Consider the following 12,936-nt stretch of genomic DNA (forward strand, 5'->3'; position numbering starts at 1 on the left):
CCTTTTCTTTGGCTCTGTCTCCATAATGTGATTTTCTGCCCTTTGATTTATCAGAATGGAAAGAAACTCAGATACTTCCTTTTGTAAATCTTCCACAGATGAAAAAGCCCCAAAGAGTACAATTTTCAAGATGCTGTTTTTGGGGCAACTGGTACTCTCTTGAAAGGATATCTGGTAGGAAGCATTATTCTTGTAGACTTCTTATCAGATGTAGTTTCACTGCAGGCAATGGGAACAGTTTTGCATTTAATAAAAAATGCTGAATTTACAATTATTCTCACTTTTCAAAGGACCAAACTCTTAAGACTTCTAAAAGCTTTTTTTTTTTAAGCAGGAGCGTTTTGAGTCACAATCTAGGGAAGGTGTGCTGGAATGCTGGAACGAGAGGTTCAAGATCCCCTTTCAACCCAAATCATTTGATGATTCTATGAAGAGCATGGTGGTGAGTTTTAATAGAAAGGACACTTCAACAGAGAGTAGGACTTTATGTCTCCAATTCAAGGAAAGTTGTCATAAGCTACTTAATAACCAAGATTTTTTTATAATATTGAGATTCTCCAAATATTTCCCGTTAAAATACTCTCTCTTGCATAAACAAGGAAATCTTTGAAGCTCTATCAAGTGGGGAAATGTGAGGGAGAAAGGCTTAAAATATTCCATATTGCTGTAAATTCCTGTAACAAATTATCTTTCCTATATAACTTTATTTTCCAGTGAAAATCCAGTTCTCAGGGAATTGTGATCAGACCTATCGAGGTCTGTTACACAAAGTAGTTTACTCTGAATATTGACATAGAAGTAGCTTGACCAGAGGAGGATGTGAAACCTGAAGCTGGGACTCCTTCACACAGTGGCAGATTGGGTTCAACTCTGGACTCTTTGTGTCTGGTGGAAATGTTTTTCTGTAGAAACTTGAAGTATGTTTTGTTAGGCAGCAAGGTTGGTTTTTATTTTTTTTTCTGTTTGTATAAGCAACAGTGCCGCTCTTGTGTCACCAGGCTTTCTTCTAGAATGATCCCATGACTGGTTTGCAAGCAGAAGATTTGTTTTCATTTCTTTCCACCCTGTTGGCTCAAGTCTCAATGTCCAAGTTGAGGACAAGGTCACATCTCCCTGTGAGTGACCAGGGAAAGTTTGTTTCTGGTCTGCTGGACCTTCCTAAGGATAAAGACCACAGAAACACAGACTGGATAAGGTTGGAAGGCACCACTGGATGTTATTTGGCCCAGCCCCCCTGCTCAAGCAGGCTCATCCTAGAAGACATTGCACAGGATTTTGTCCAGACAGTTCTGGAATATCTCCAGTGAAGGAAATTCCACACTCTCTCTGGGAAACTCATAGGTCCTCCTGTTTGTGGAGAGAGGCTCATTCCATGCTAAAAAAAAAAGATTTTTGCTTTTATTCCCTCAGCACTTGAATCAATCAATGAAGTGACTACTGGAGAAGTGATGAAGGAACCTATTAACATTTAGATATCAGGAAGAATTTCTGCATGGAAGGGGTGGTCAGGAGTTGGAAGGGGCTGCCTAGGGAGGTGGTGGAGTTTCCATCCCTGGAAGTGTCCATGGAATTACTGGATATGGCACTCAGTGCTTTGACAAGGTGGGGATCACTCACAGGCTGGATTCAGTGTTCTGGGAGCTCTTTTCCAACCTAAATAATTCCATGATTCTGTGATTCTAACAAACTTCGTGTCTCTCATTTCCTCTGGGCAAGCCTGTCCCTGCTGCTCTCATCCCTTCCCTGTTTGCATCTACATCTCACTTCTGCCTTAGTGTGGAGCAGATGGGGGTGTCAGGGCTGTGATTGCTCAGTCTTCTATGTGGGGATGAATTTTATAAATATCTTCAGCAATGGCATGGAAAAAACCCCAAAGAGTGAGGTTTTGGCCGTTTTATTCCAGCTATTTAAAAGCCACACCAACAGCGGGGAACTTCATAAAATGCAGCAAGTAGGAAAATATATAACAGAAGTACTTGGGGCCAATGGATTTAGGGCAAAATAACCCAGGTTGTGACACTGGGTAATTTCTTTCCCAATGTACATTTTGTTGACAGCATGAGGTTGATATTTATCTTTCTCAGCAATCAAGAGGCAGAAGGGCTTTCAGCTTGTACACTGATATCTTTAAAATCAGGCCATAAACCAGTATGGGATGGATTATCAGCTAAGAATCTTCAAGAGAGAAATATTTCCTTGGATTTATTTCAGGGGACAACAACAATAAAAAAGGCTCAAAGCAATTTCTTATCTCTATCTCTGTTGCAATACCCTAGCCTGAAAATTGTAAAACTTCTTTGTCATCAGATTCCAGACCTTAATTCATAATTAATTTCTTGAAAACTCTTTTTTTTTTTTTTCTATTTTTTTCAGCTGTTTTGCCAGGTGCATACCCAGGATGTACTTGTGATTGGTTTTCAGTTACTGCCTTAGGAGCTGGGTGAATATCAGAACAAATTCCAAGAAAACCTGTACAAAGCACTGGGATCAGCCTTGTGAGCAGACATTAACACTGGCAGTGAGATACAATCAAGAGTAGATTTTTTTAAATGAATAAATGTCTAAATGAATACAAGGCAGAGCTCATCAGTTTGTAGATACCTGTCCTTCTAATTTGCATTCCCTGCTTTATCACAGTCCATTGGCTTTTCAAAGCCCCAGAAGTTTGTTAGACACTTCTTATGTTTTATATTTGCAGTGAAAAAGTCATGACAGGAATTTTTCCCAAGAAAGAAAATGGCAAGATGAGGCTGGAGCAGATGGCCCTGCTCAGCACTTCATTCCCCATCTCCCAAAGTTGATAGAGATATAATATAGCTCTTAGAGACTTTTAAACATGGAAAATCAACCAAATTTCTTTCCTTTGCCTGAACTCTTCCCTGGGATTTTGTCCCTTGTGTAAGAACAGGAGCTGTCTGCAAATGGTATTTGATCCAACAGCTTGGCTGCTTCCTTCCTTCCTTCCTTTATGCTTCTGAGATTTTATATCATATTCCTGTAACCAAAATTGTTCTTGCAACTAAGTCATTGCACAAGACCTATGTCCTTTACATGGTGGAAATGGCTGATTCAATACAGAACTGCTGTAATTCGAAAGGCAAATTAGATTTTAGGGTAAAAGCCAGAGATTTCACTTACTTGTGGTGTGATTGCAACAGCTTTGCCAAATAAAGTACCAGCAGAATTGCTGTGTCCTGGGGCAGGAGGAGTGAGTGGAGAGGCAGGAGGGAAGGAAAAGCTTCTCTCCTGTGAGAACATCCATAACAAAATGTCCTGGGGCAGCAAAGCAGTGTAGGGACAGAGGTTCAGGGCCTGGCTCTGTAATATCAGCTAAACTGGCTCAATTTGGGCCCAGAGCAACTGTCACAAATCCATGGGGGTTGGTATGGGCTAGGAACCACTCCTTGTAGATAGTTTAAATCCAGCCACCTGTCCCTGAAGCTGGAGGAATTTAACAGCATGGATGTGGCCAGCCACCCTTGTTGCCTCAGAATCACAGAATGGTTTGGGCTGGAAAGGACCTTTGCACCCACACCCACAAACTCAACCTCACTGCCCCTCTGGAGGCTGGAGATGGGGGTAAAAGGTGGGTTAAACTCTGTTTTATACCCCCAGCAAAGGCGTGGGAGTGAAAATGTGCCGATGACTTGAGAAATGCGGCCCCTAATGCTGCTAGGAAGTCAGTCTTGGCCTTTCCAAAAGCCAAACTTCAGTTTCCTAGAAGTGTGTGGCTCATTACCCAGGAGGAATCCCATCCTTGAAGGAGGGGGCGAGGTGCTGCTGTTCAAGACATGGTTTCCCAGGAAAGTCATGCACAGGGGAGCAGGAGCTATTAGCCCTGTGTGGCTCTGTGGAGACCTCTGTGCAGAGGGGGCTTGGGGTCATTGAAAATCATCTTGAACATTTTGTAAACTTCAGCAGATGAGAGTCAGGATGGTTCATGCCATGTCAACATGTCTTTGAAGGAGGGAGATAAAAAATTAACTCTAAATTCCATGTTTTGTGAGGTATTCTTCCATGCTGGAACTGTACAGCTGCTGCAATGTCAGCCCTGCTCCCAGCTGAGGTTGGAGCAACCCTCCAGCATGGAGACCAGTGTGATGGGGAAAAAATAACCATGAATGGAGAGATGAAATGAAAGAGTTTAAGTGAAAGGAGAGGCAGAAAGTATATTTACCTGCTGCTACCAGAGGTTAACCTGATAAATCACAGAATGGAATGTTTTGGGTTGGATGGGACCTTAAAGATCATCCAGTTCCACCTCTGTCATGGGCAGGGACACCTGTCACTATCCCAGGTCGCTCCAAGCCCTGTCCAGCCTGGCCTTGGACACTTCCAGGGATCCAGGGAAAGCCACAGCTTCTCTGGGCAACCTGTCCCAGGCCCTTACCACCCTCATGTTTATCCCAAAGAGATATTTAAAGGACATCAGATATCAAGGAAATGCTTAGAGTCCTGTCTCTGTAACTCCTAAGAAATAACATGGTGATCTAAAAAGTGCTTTCAATCCTCAAAGGGTGTAGTTCCAGGAAAAACTAATTTCAGGAAAAAATGCTTCAAGAAAAAACTAACTGAAATTTAAACTGGAACCTGGGAAACAAACAATTAGGTGATGTAGGAACAAGTGAAGAATCAGGCACTGCCACTTCTTGTCCCCAGGAGATGGGGTCCACTGGGTGGGAGAAAGCAAACTCCACCCCCAGCTCTAGTCCCTGCATTACACAATGCCCTGATTGGCTCATTGGAAATTGGTGATGTGCTTGATGATGTAATGGTTTGCACCACTGGGTTTTGTCCCTGATATTGACCTTCAAAGTTGTGGGCTGCTTTACAGAGGGCTAGAAATGGTGTAACTGAGTAAATCAAAGTATCTAATTATTTCAGGTGACTCCTCCAGGTAGCTGGTTTTCTCTGCTCTTTAGAAGTGCCCAAGGACAGGTTGGACAGGGTTTGGAGCAACCTGGGATGGTGGAAGGTAGCCTTGCTTATGGGGGTGGACTGGATTTTCTTTAAGGTCCTTCCAACCCAAACCATCCTGTGATGTGAGAGTTCAAGTCATCTTTTCTAACTGAATAGACACACTTTCCTGTTAGATTAGTGATACCTTTTCTTTTAGTGTTACCCCTCACTTTGTGCCATCTGTACAAATGGAGATCTGCAGTGATTGACTCACAGAGTGGAATTTAGACATCCTTAATCACTGTAATTTCTCTTGGGGACAGTAGCATCCAAGCAGAGACAGGAATAAAACTCCGTGCAATTCCAAACTTTGATCCAGACACTGACCTTTGTAGAAGACAGATATTTAGATCTCAAAAGTATAATAATAATAATAATAATAATAATAATAATAATAATAATAATAATAATAATTTATAGCAGAAGAAAGATTGCTAGCAGCAGGACAGAGGAATTCAAGACACCTGAACCATGAGGAGGGGTGAAGGACACTTGATTAAGCATCTTATAAAAGGCTCATTTGCAGCTGGTGCCAAACCAGACAAATATGAATAATGCACAGAATTACAGAATCATTAGGTTGGAAGAGACCCTTAAGATCACCAAGTCCAACACCTAACACCTCAATTAAATCATGGCACCAAGTGCCACATCCAGTTTCTTTTAAACACATCCAGGGATGGTGACTCCACCACCTCCCTGGGCAGGCCATTACAGTACTTGATCATTATTTCTGTAAAAAAATTGTTTTCCTAATGTCCAGTCAATATTTCCCTTGGTGCAGCTTAAGACTGTGTCCTCTCATTCTGTCAGCTGCAATATGTACTAATTGTAATATGATTAATTGCAAATACAATCTGGAAAGCTTCTGGACTCATAGCAGTGCCTTTCTCTGGGTTATGAGAGGACATCATTTAACCATACCCATATTGTGCAATTTTTGGCTTCCAGTCCAAGGTGACCACACCGGGCTGCCTGCTGGAATAGCTCCTAGCCTGGTCTAATCAATGAGACAGCCAGAATTTTTGGCAGAGTACAAAACTGCCAGGGCTGTTCTAATAACTGAATATTGTGGATGATGAGTTTTCAGTGGTCACATCTTAAATCACTGCTCACACTCTGCTACCTGAATTAGCTGCAGCTCAATAAATTGCAATGTGATCTTGGATGTAGCAGGCACAAGGGAGTTGTCTGCTCAGATGAAAACAAGGAGAAGGTCAATGCCATGCTGACTTGACTGATTCTAGATATAAATATATATTAATCAAATTCTTGTGGCTGCAGCATTAGCAGCTTCCTATCTAACAAGAACCAGTGAAGTTCCATGATTCTGTTTTTGTTGATGATGGTGCCAAAGGCAGCAGAACCTACCCAACACACCATGGGAATAGACATTTAAACAGTGCACAGAGGGAAGTATTTAGACCCTGCTCACTGTCTAATGAAGATATTTCTGGTGTTTTAGCTTGTCAGCAACTGTACAGTAGCTCTTAAAAATTAAGGCTTCTGTGTTATTCTGTAGGATACCATCCACACAGAAGTCTCAGTATTTTTCAGGAAAAGTAGCAGCACTAGGGCTGTGTGACAGATCAGGGAACTCCTCGTCAGGACCAGAGAAGTACCAGTCTTTTCTCCACCACCTACAGGAGATCCTGCCTTCCTCCTTCCTCTCAAACACTCATTATTATTCTTTCTCACCCTCCCCTCCACAGAGGAATTTCCCTTTAGCTTAGAGGCCAGAGGACAGTACATTCTCCCAGCTGGTGTTGAGTGTTGTCATTTAAATTTCTATTTAATGTTGACTTAGTGTCTGGATTGCAACACGAAGGCACAAGCAGCTGAGAACAAAGCAGCCAAGGGCATCTAATAATTGACCAGGTTCCCAGACCTCAGCACCATCCCTGAACCTTAAGTGTGCAGGTATTGTAAATGCAGGCGAACCCAATGGGAAGAAATGATGATGTCTGACTAAATTCAGAAGGCTGAATGATTTCTTTATTATAACTATGCTAAAATACATTAATATACTATATAAAAGGAGGATACTAAAACTACATACTACTTTCTCTGACTCTGTCTCTACCTAACACAACTCATGTCCCTCTCTCGAGACCCCAGCCCCAGGTGGGTTGGATTGGCCATCAGGCTCAAACAATCCTCACCAGAATCCAATCAAGCAATCACTCCAGGGAAACAATTCTCCAAACACATTCCACATAGGAAAAACAAGGAGCAGAAATAGAAATTGTTTTCTCTTTAATTTCTCTCTGTGCACCTCTATGAAAAATCCTGAGAGGGAGAGAAATGTGCTTGCCACGTGCAGGGGCCTCCCCCTGTGCCCTGTCAGTGACCCCAGCCAATGTCTCACACTCCAGGATTCATTAACGGATCTGCTGTATTTCTCCTCATCTAAAAAACTAAGAATACTTCTTTTTATAGGATACTTTTGTAGCTGTTGCCAAGCACAGTGAGGACTGATAGAGAAACAGAGGTAAAACCTGCCCTGTGCACCCATTTAACCTGTGGGAAATGGCACAAACCACTCTAATGACAAGCGACTTGTGGGAATATTGTGTGTGAGAGCCAAGTGTATCCATTAGAGGATGTCCACTAGTACATTTTAATTTTCAAGCACCTTTGGCCCTCATTTTGCCATTCTCATTGTGCCCTTGTCGTAGTTGAGACAGAGACAACATAAAGCAACACACTCCATTTCCACAAGGCTTCAAAGAGTTTTTATTTTAGCATGCATGCTTTTTATACATTCTTACAAAGCTCATAAGTTTATACTTTACTCATTGGTGATGAGACAAACAAAGTGCTTATTGGAATAGGCAGTTGCAGGTTTCTCTTATTTATCCTTCTTTGTTGCTTGCTTTCAAGGTCAACAACCTTGGCAGAAAATTCTTTCAGGGCTAAACATGGATCCTCTTACCAAACTTCTCTCTGGCTCACAGAAGTCACTGTAAAACCTCTTTCACATGCCCTTAGCAGCATCACGTCAAAGGGTGGAAACATGGAACCACAGAATGGTTTGGGCTGGAAGGGAACTTAAAGACCATCAAGTTTGAACCCCCTGCCATGGGCAGGGACAACTTCCACTACCCCAGGTTCCTCTAAGCCTCATCCAGCCTGCTTTTAAACAGTTCCAAGGATGTTCCACCTTCTATTAGACCAGGCTGTTCAAGATGGAGCAACCTGGGCTAGTGGAAGGTGTCCCTGCCCATGGCAGAGGTGGAACTGGATGATCTTTAAGGTCCCTTCCTGTTGGATTATGTTCTTTTCTGATTCAAAGATGGGGAAACTAAGAGGTGTTTTGAAAACTTTTATTTTATTTTTAGTCTCATGTTAAGGGTGAGACAATATAGATGTTATAATTTATGTTATCACAATTAGAAGATAGCTATTTTTAAATCAGAATACAAGTGTTTCTTGGTCAATTAGCTTTAATTACACTGTGTTGTAAATGCTTTGAAGTTAATTATCAAAAATTACTTTTCATGGGTCTTGCTACAATGCATCTTCCATAGTTTTATTTTTTAAAATTATCTAGTCTTATTTGTAAGGCCATCTTTTGAAACTTGTTTCTAGTTCCATTTCTCTCTCAACAATGTTTCTTTTATTTTATGGCATTTTTAAGTTAGTATTTTTTATCTTAAAGTTTTAATAAAGATCTATACAATGTGAGTTTTCTGTTAGGCTTTGAGAATTTTTATAAATTTATTTTTTACATTTCCCCTTCTCATTTGAACGGAAAAAAAAAATCTCACAACAATGTTTGTTTTATTCTACGGTATTTCTAAGTCAGCATTTTTTATCTCAAAGATTCCATACAGATGTATACTAAGTAAGCTTTCTGTCAGGTTTTGAGAATTTTCTGTAAATTAATTTCTCACACCTTCCAACCCAAATCTTTCCATAATTCTGTGATTCTATAATAATTATTTGCACTATCATTAGAAAAGCCAGGAGAATACTGGATTATGTTTTAACATGCATTTGGTTTTAATGGAACATAAACACATGATTTCTTAAATAACCATGTGCCTACGAGATTTTAAAGACATATTTATATTTACAATGGTAAAATGAAGTTTTGCCACCATCCAAATACATGTACCATATTTTAAACAACCTTTCTCAAAAGCATCATAGTTCTTAGACTTCTTTTCATCTGTCATTAGTTGATGAGTCTGACTTAAGAGCAAACACTGAGGCAAACCCCTCCTATGTAACATCATGTACGGTGCTTGCTGTGAATTATTATGGAGGCAGTTTGTTACCCAAGGGGGCAACAAGAGAAGAAAAACTCATCTTGCAGAAGACTGAAAAATCAGCTTGAAATGCTGTTTGCAAAGGTTTTCCCCACTCCACATGTCAGATTTTCCTTCCAGTATCACCTTTGTAAAGGGGCTGCTGGGGCAAAATTCAGGAAAATTGAATTGCAAAGTCCCCCCAGCTCCTCTTTGCTTAGAGAACTTGATTTCTCTGGGATAGGGACTTGCAGCTCCTTGAGTTCCCAGCTCATGTGTGGAAGTTAATGTTCAACAAAGATCTCCAGGACTTCATCCTGGCCCTGGGTACTGTGGGATAGAGTTCCATGCACACACTTCCTTGCTCCAGCCCCAGGTCACTGCTGTGCTGCATGAATTGTTCTGCTCCTTGCCTGTTTTATACAAGTTTTGCCCAGTTTCAAGCAACCAGTTTGCTCCAGTCTTTGTTTTTTGTTAGAAGTCAAAGTCATGGAATTTTCCTCTTGTCCTGAATGACATTTTTGGGTTGCCTGTGCTAGCAGGGCTCAAAGTGCTGGTCGCTTTCATTGAATCATGGAATCCTTGAAGAGTTTGGGTTGGAAAGGACCTTACAGCTCATCTCATTGCAATCCCCTGCCAGGGGCAGGGACACCTTCCACTAGACCAGATTGTTCCTAGCCCCATCCTTGATTGTTTCCAGGGACATCCTCCACCCCTCTGGGCAGCCTGTGCCAGTGTTTTGCCACCCTCATTGCAAAAATCTTCTTCCCTGTTTCCTAGAGGGCTTCTCCTTCTGCAAGGAATGAGGCTGCTCAGCAAAATCTGAGTGCTGTGGCAATCCATACATATAAAATTTAAGTAATTTAACTCTAATAATAGATTGACTCTTTTCCAGAGGAGAGAAAAAAGTAAAGCCATGGAAGTGAGTGGAGCTTTTTCAAATAACAAAAAGTAATCACTACCTTCCCTGATGCCACACTCTGATTTTATTTGGGAAAAACATCCCTCCTCCCTAACTTGGATATCTTATGGACAAGTGCTTCCACTTGCACAACATTCCCAATTGTTCTGTCTGTGTGAAAGACAGGTGAGGGGAATTCACATTTCAAAGGGTCTTGAGAAAAACAAAAGGGGTTTATTTTTGGGTTTATTCATAATGGTGTTGCAGGTCAGGCATTTGCCTCTCTGTATCCCACTAAAGAGAAAGGAGAGGGGTGACAAATTAAATTTCTTCTCCATTAGAAATGGGAGAAGCTGGAGAGTTGCTGGCAAAAGAAAAGATAATTTTCAAGGCAAGGGTACCAGAAAAAAAAAAAAAAAAGAAGAAGGACAAAAAAGTAAGGCTTGGTATTTCTTGGCTAATTAGATTTTATGAGTGCAAGAGGGAAATCAGTGTTTATCTTGCTGTTATTTGCTGCATAAACTCACCTTGTTACCTCGCTCTCAGCTGCTCAAGCTGGCCCATTACCGTGCAAATTAAACATAAACCTCAGTAATGTTTTCATCCTTCAAACAATTCTTGGAACAAAAATGCCATTAACTCTGAGTTAAATATAAGGAATGAGGTAATAAGGAAGCAAACCACTGAACCAGAATGTCAGAGGTAGGAACTGCAGAAACACCTGGGCTGTGACAGTGTTTACACTGTTTATTAGTCCAGGATTTTGGGAAGAAGAACCTTCCCTGCATTGATCTCCTTTTAATAAAATTTACAGCCACAGGGATCATGCTCTGAAGTGAAGTCCCAGAAGATGTTGCCCTTCAAAGCATTATGTCAGATGTGATTCTGGTGGAATCAGTCCATTCTCCCAACCTTTAGGGCAATAAGAAGGGAAATATTTGGCATTGCATCACAAACTTGTGCATGTATATGAAGGAGTTTATTGCCTTTGAAAGAAAAGAGATATATTAGTGAGTGTTAGAACTCTTAACTCCTGAGGTTTTTAATATCGACAAATGAACTGAATGCAAAGAACTCAGAATTTGCACCTTAAGGCTGAAGGTAGAGCAGTGGAAATGCTGTGGGATGAAATGGCAGGCTGAATGGTGCTTGGAGCAACCTGTTCTCACAGAAGTGTCCCTGCCCATGGCAGGGGTGCTGGAATGAGGTGATCTTTCGGGTCCCTTCCAACCCAAACCATTCTGTGATTCCATGATAAAAGTGAGGACTGAAGGAGGGGGAGAGCTTTGTGTCAGCCCCCTGCACTGGGTGAGGCTGTCCTGAGACCCCATTAAAAAGTGACAGAGAACAGTTGCATCACCTCAAGTCTTTCCCAATGCTTTCCTCTGCTTTTGACATCATCCACCTTGCTACAGGGATGGGGAGATGGAGACAAAATGTTACATGAACTGTCAGTGAGTGATGAATCCAGGATCAAAGCTGGGTCCCCACTCCAATTGTCACTGATTTCCAAGTCCCCCCGACCCATCCTGGTGCTTGTGTTGGGAAGAGGTTTCCAAAAGCCATGAAAATCGGTGAAGCTCAGTCAGGCTTGGCTGCTGGTCAGATTACATTACTGACAGATGAAGTGGAAATTCACCCTTGGGGGATTGCAACACGTTCACTGCCACATGTGATAAGGGGTCCAGTCCCTCTCCAGAAAGTTCATGGCAGTTACTCATTGACTTGTCACACTTGCACAACCCCACGGGCCCTATAAATACTGGATGTCTGTCCCAGCCCTTGCTCAAGCCAGCTTCAGCCACCATTGGTCTTCCAGGTGCTTTTCAGGACCTCACAATCCACCAGCGACTGACAGCCATGAAGATCCTCTACCTGTTCTTCGCTGTCTTCCTCCTCCTCTTCCAGGCTACTTCAGGTACGAAGCAAAACTCCTATAAAAGGGTTTGTAAGCAGAAGAGTATTCACGGGGGGAAAAGCCACCATCAGCTGAAAGGCAAAATCTGACGCCACGGGGATGGAGCAGTGGTGGGATCAGGAGCATCTGCACTCAGGATGCCCCTCTTGCTAAAAAAGACAACACATGATTTGTTGAATATTTCCCTCTCATCATTTCAGGCAGAAAGCTGAGATTTTAACTCCTGCCACTCCCCACAGGTTCTGCAGACCCTCTTTTTGCTGACACTGTCGAGTGCCGGAGCCAGGGAAGATTCTGCCGTGCCGGGGCGTGCCCACCCACCTTCGCCGCCACAGGGACGTGCCACGGGGGGATGCTCAACTGCTGCTCCAAGTAGGTGACAAAACATCCCAGGGGCCTCAGAAAGTCCCCTGCTTTATCCACTATTTCTCTGAATAATCAGCAAGACTTCAGGGGGGCTTGTAAGGCAACCCTTGGTGGGAAAGCCCCGAGGGAGGAGGAACACATGTATAATGCTGATGTGTGTTTAGGGAGAAAATTCATTTGACTGGAAGTTGTGTGTGGGAGAAAGGGTTCAGAAAGGTCAAAATTTCCAAGAATTCAGTAGTTTCACTTTGTTTTGAATTTTTTGTGGGTAAAGAAAGAAGTTTTTTCCAAGAAATTATTAGAAAAATACTTCACAGTATTTATACTCATCAAAGGAAACTTTTTATCATCCCTCTTGTTTTTATTTTAAAATTTACCCAGAAAATGTACATTTAAAGAGAGAAAATGTTCACAGAACTCTGTTTTTAAACCTCTCTGCATCTCTCCTTCCTCCCACCACTGCACAGCTCTTAGAAGGGCAAAGAGGAGTGAATGTGTCAATGAGTGGAGACTTGGGTGTGCATTTCACTTTTGACCTT

At 42.0% G+C, this 12,936-nt stretch overlaps 1 protein-coding gene across 1 annotated transcript; it reads left to right on the forward strand.

The window, feature by feature from the left end:
• The first annotated feature begins 11,897 nt into the window (after positions 1 to 11,897).
• On the forward strand, positions 11,898 to 12,407 carry LOC110481440 (gallinacin-10). Its single transcript, XM_021550043.4, has 2 exons — positions 11,898 to 12,031; positions 12,271 to 12,407. Exons 1-2 carry the CDS (start codon positions 11,974 to 11,976, stop codon positions 12,405 to 12,407), a joined length of 195 nt encoding a protein of 64 aa, XP_021405718.1. The 5' UTR covers positions 11,898 to 11,973.
• Positions 12,408 to 12,936: the final 529 nt, after the last annotated feature.

Source organism: Lonchura striata, chromosome 3 (assembly GCF_050655825.1).
Source record: "Lonchura striata isolate lonStrDom1 chromosome 3, ASM5065582v1, whole genome shotgun sequence".
Lineage (NCBI taxonomy): Eukaryota > Metazoa > Chordata > Aves > Passeriformes > Estrildidae > Lonchura > Lonchura striata.

Bases quoted from the DNA above. Each gene is read 5' to 3' on its own strand.
- LOC110481440 (XM_021550043.4), top strand. From the start codon at position 11,974: ATGAAGATCCTCTACCTGTTCTTCGCTGTCTTCCTCCTCCTCTTCCAG. The intron at 12,032-12,270 runs GTACGAAGCAAA...CACTCCCCACAG, and splicing joins CCTCTTCCAGGCTACTTCAG to GTTCTGCAGACCCTCTTTTT.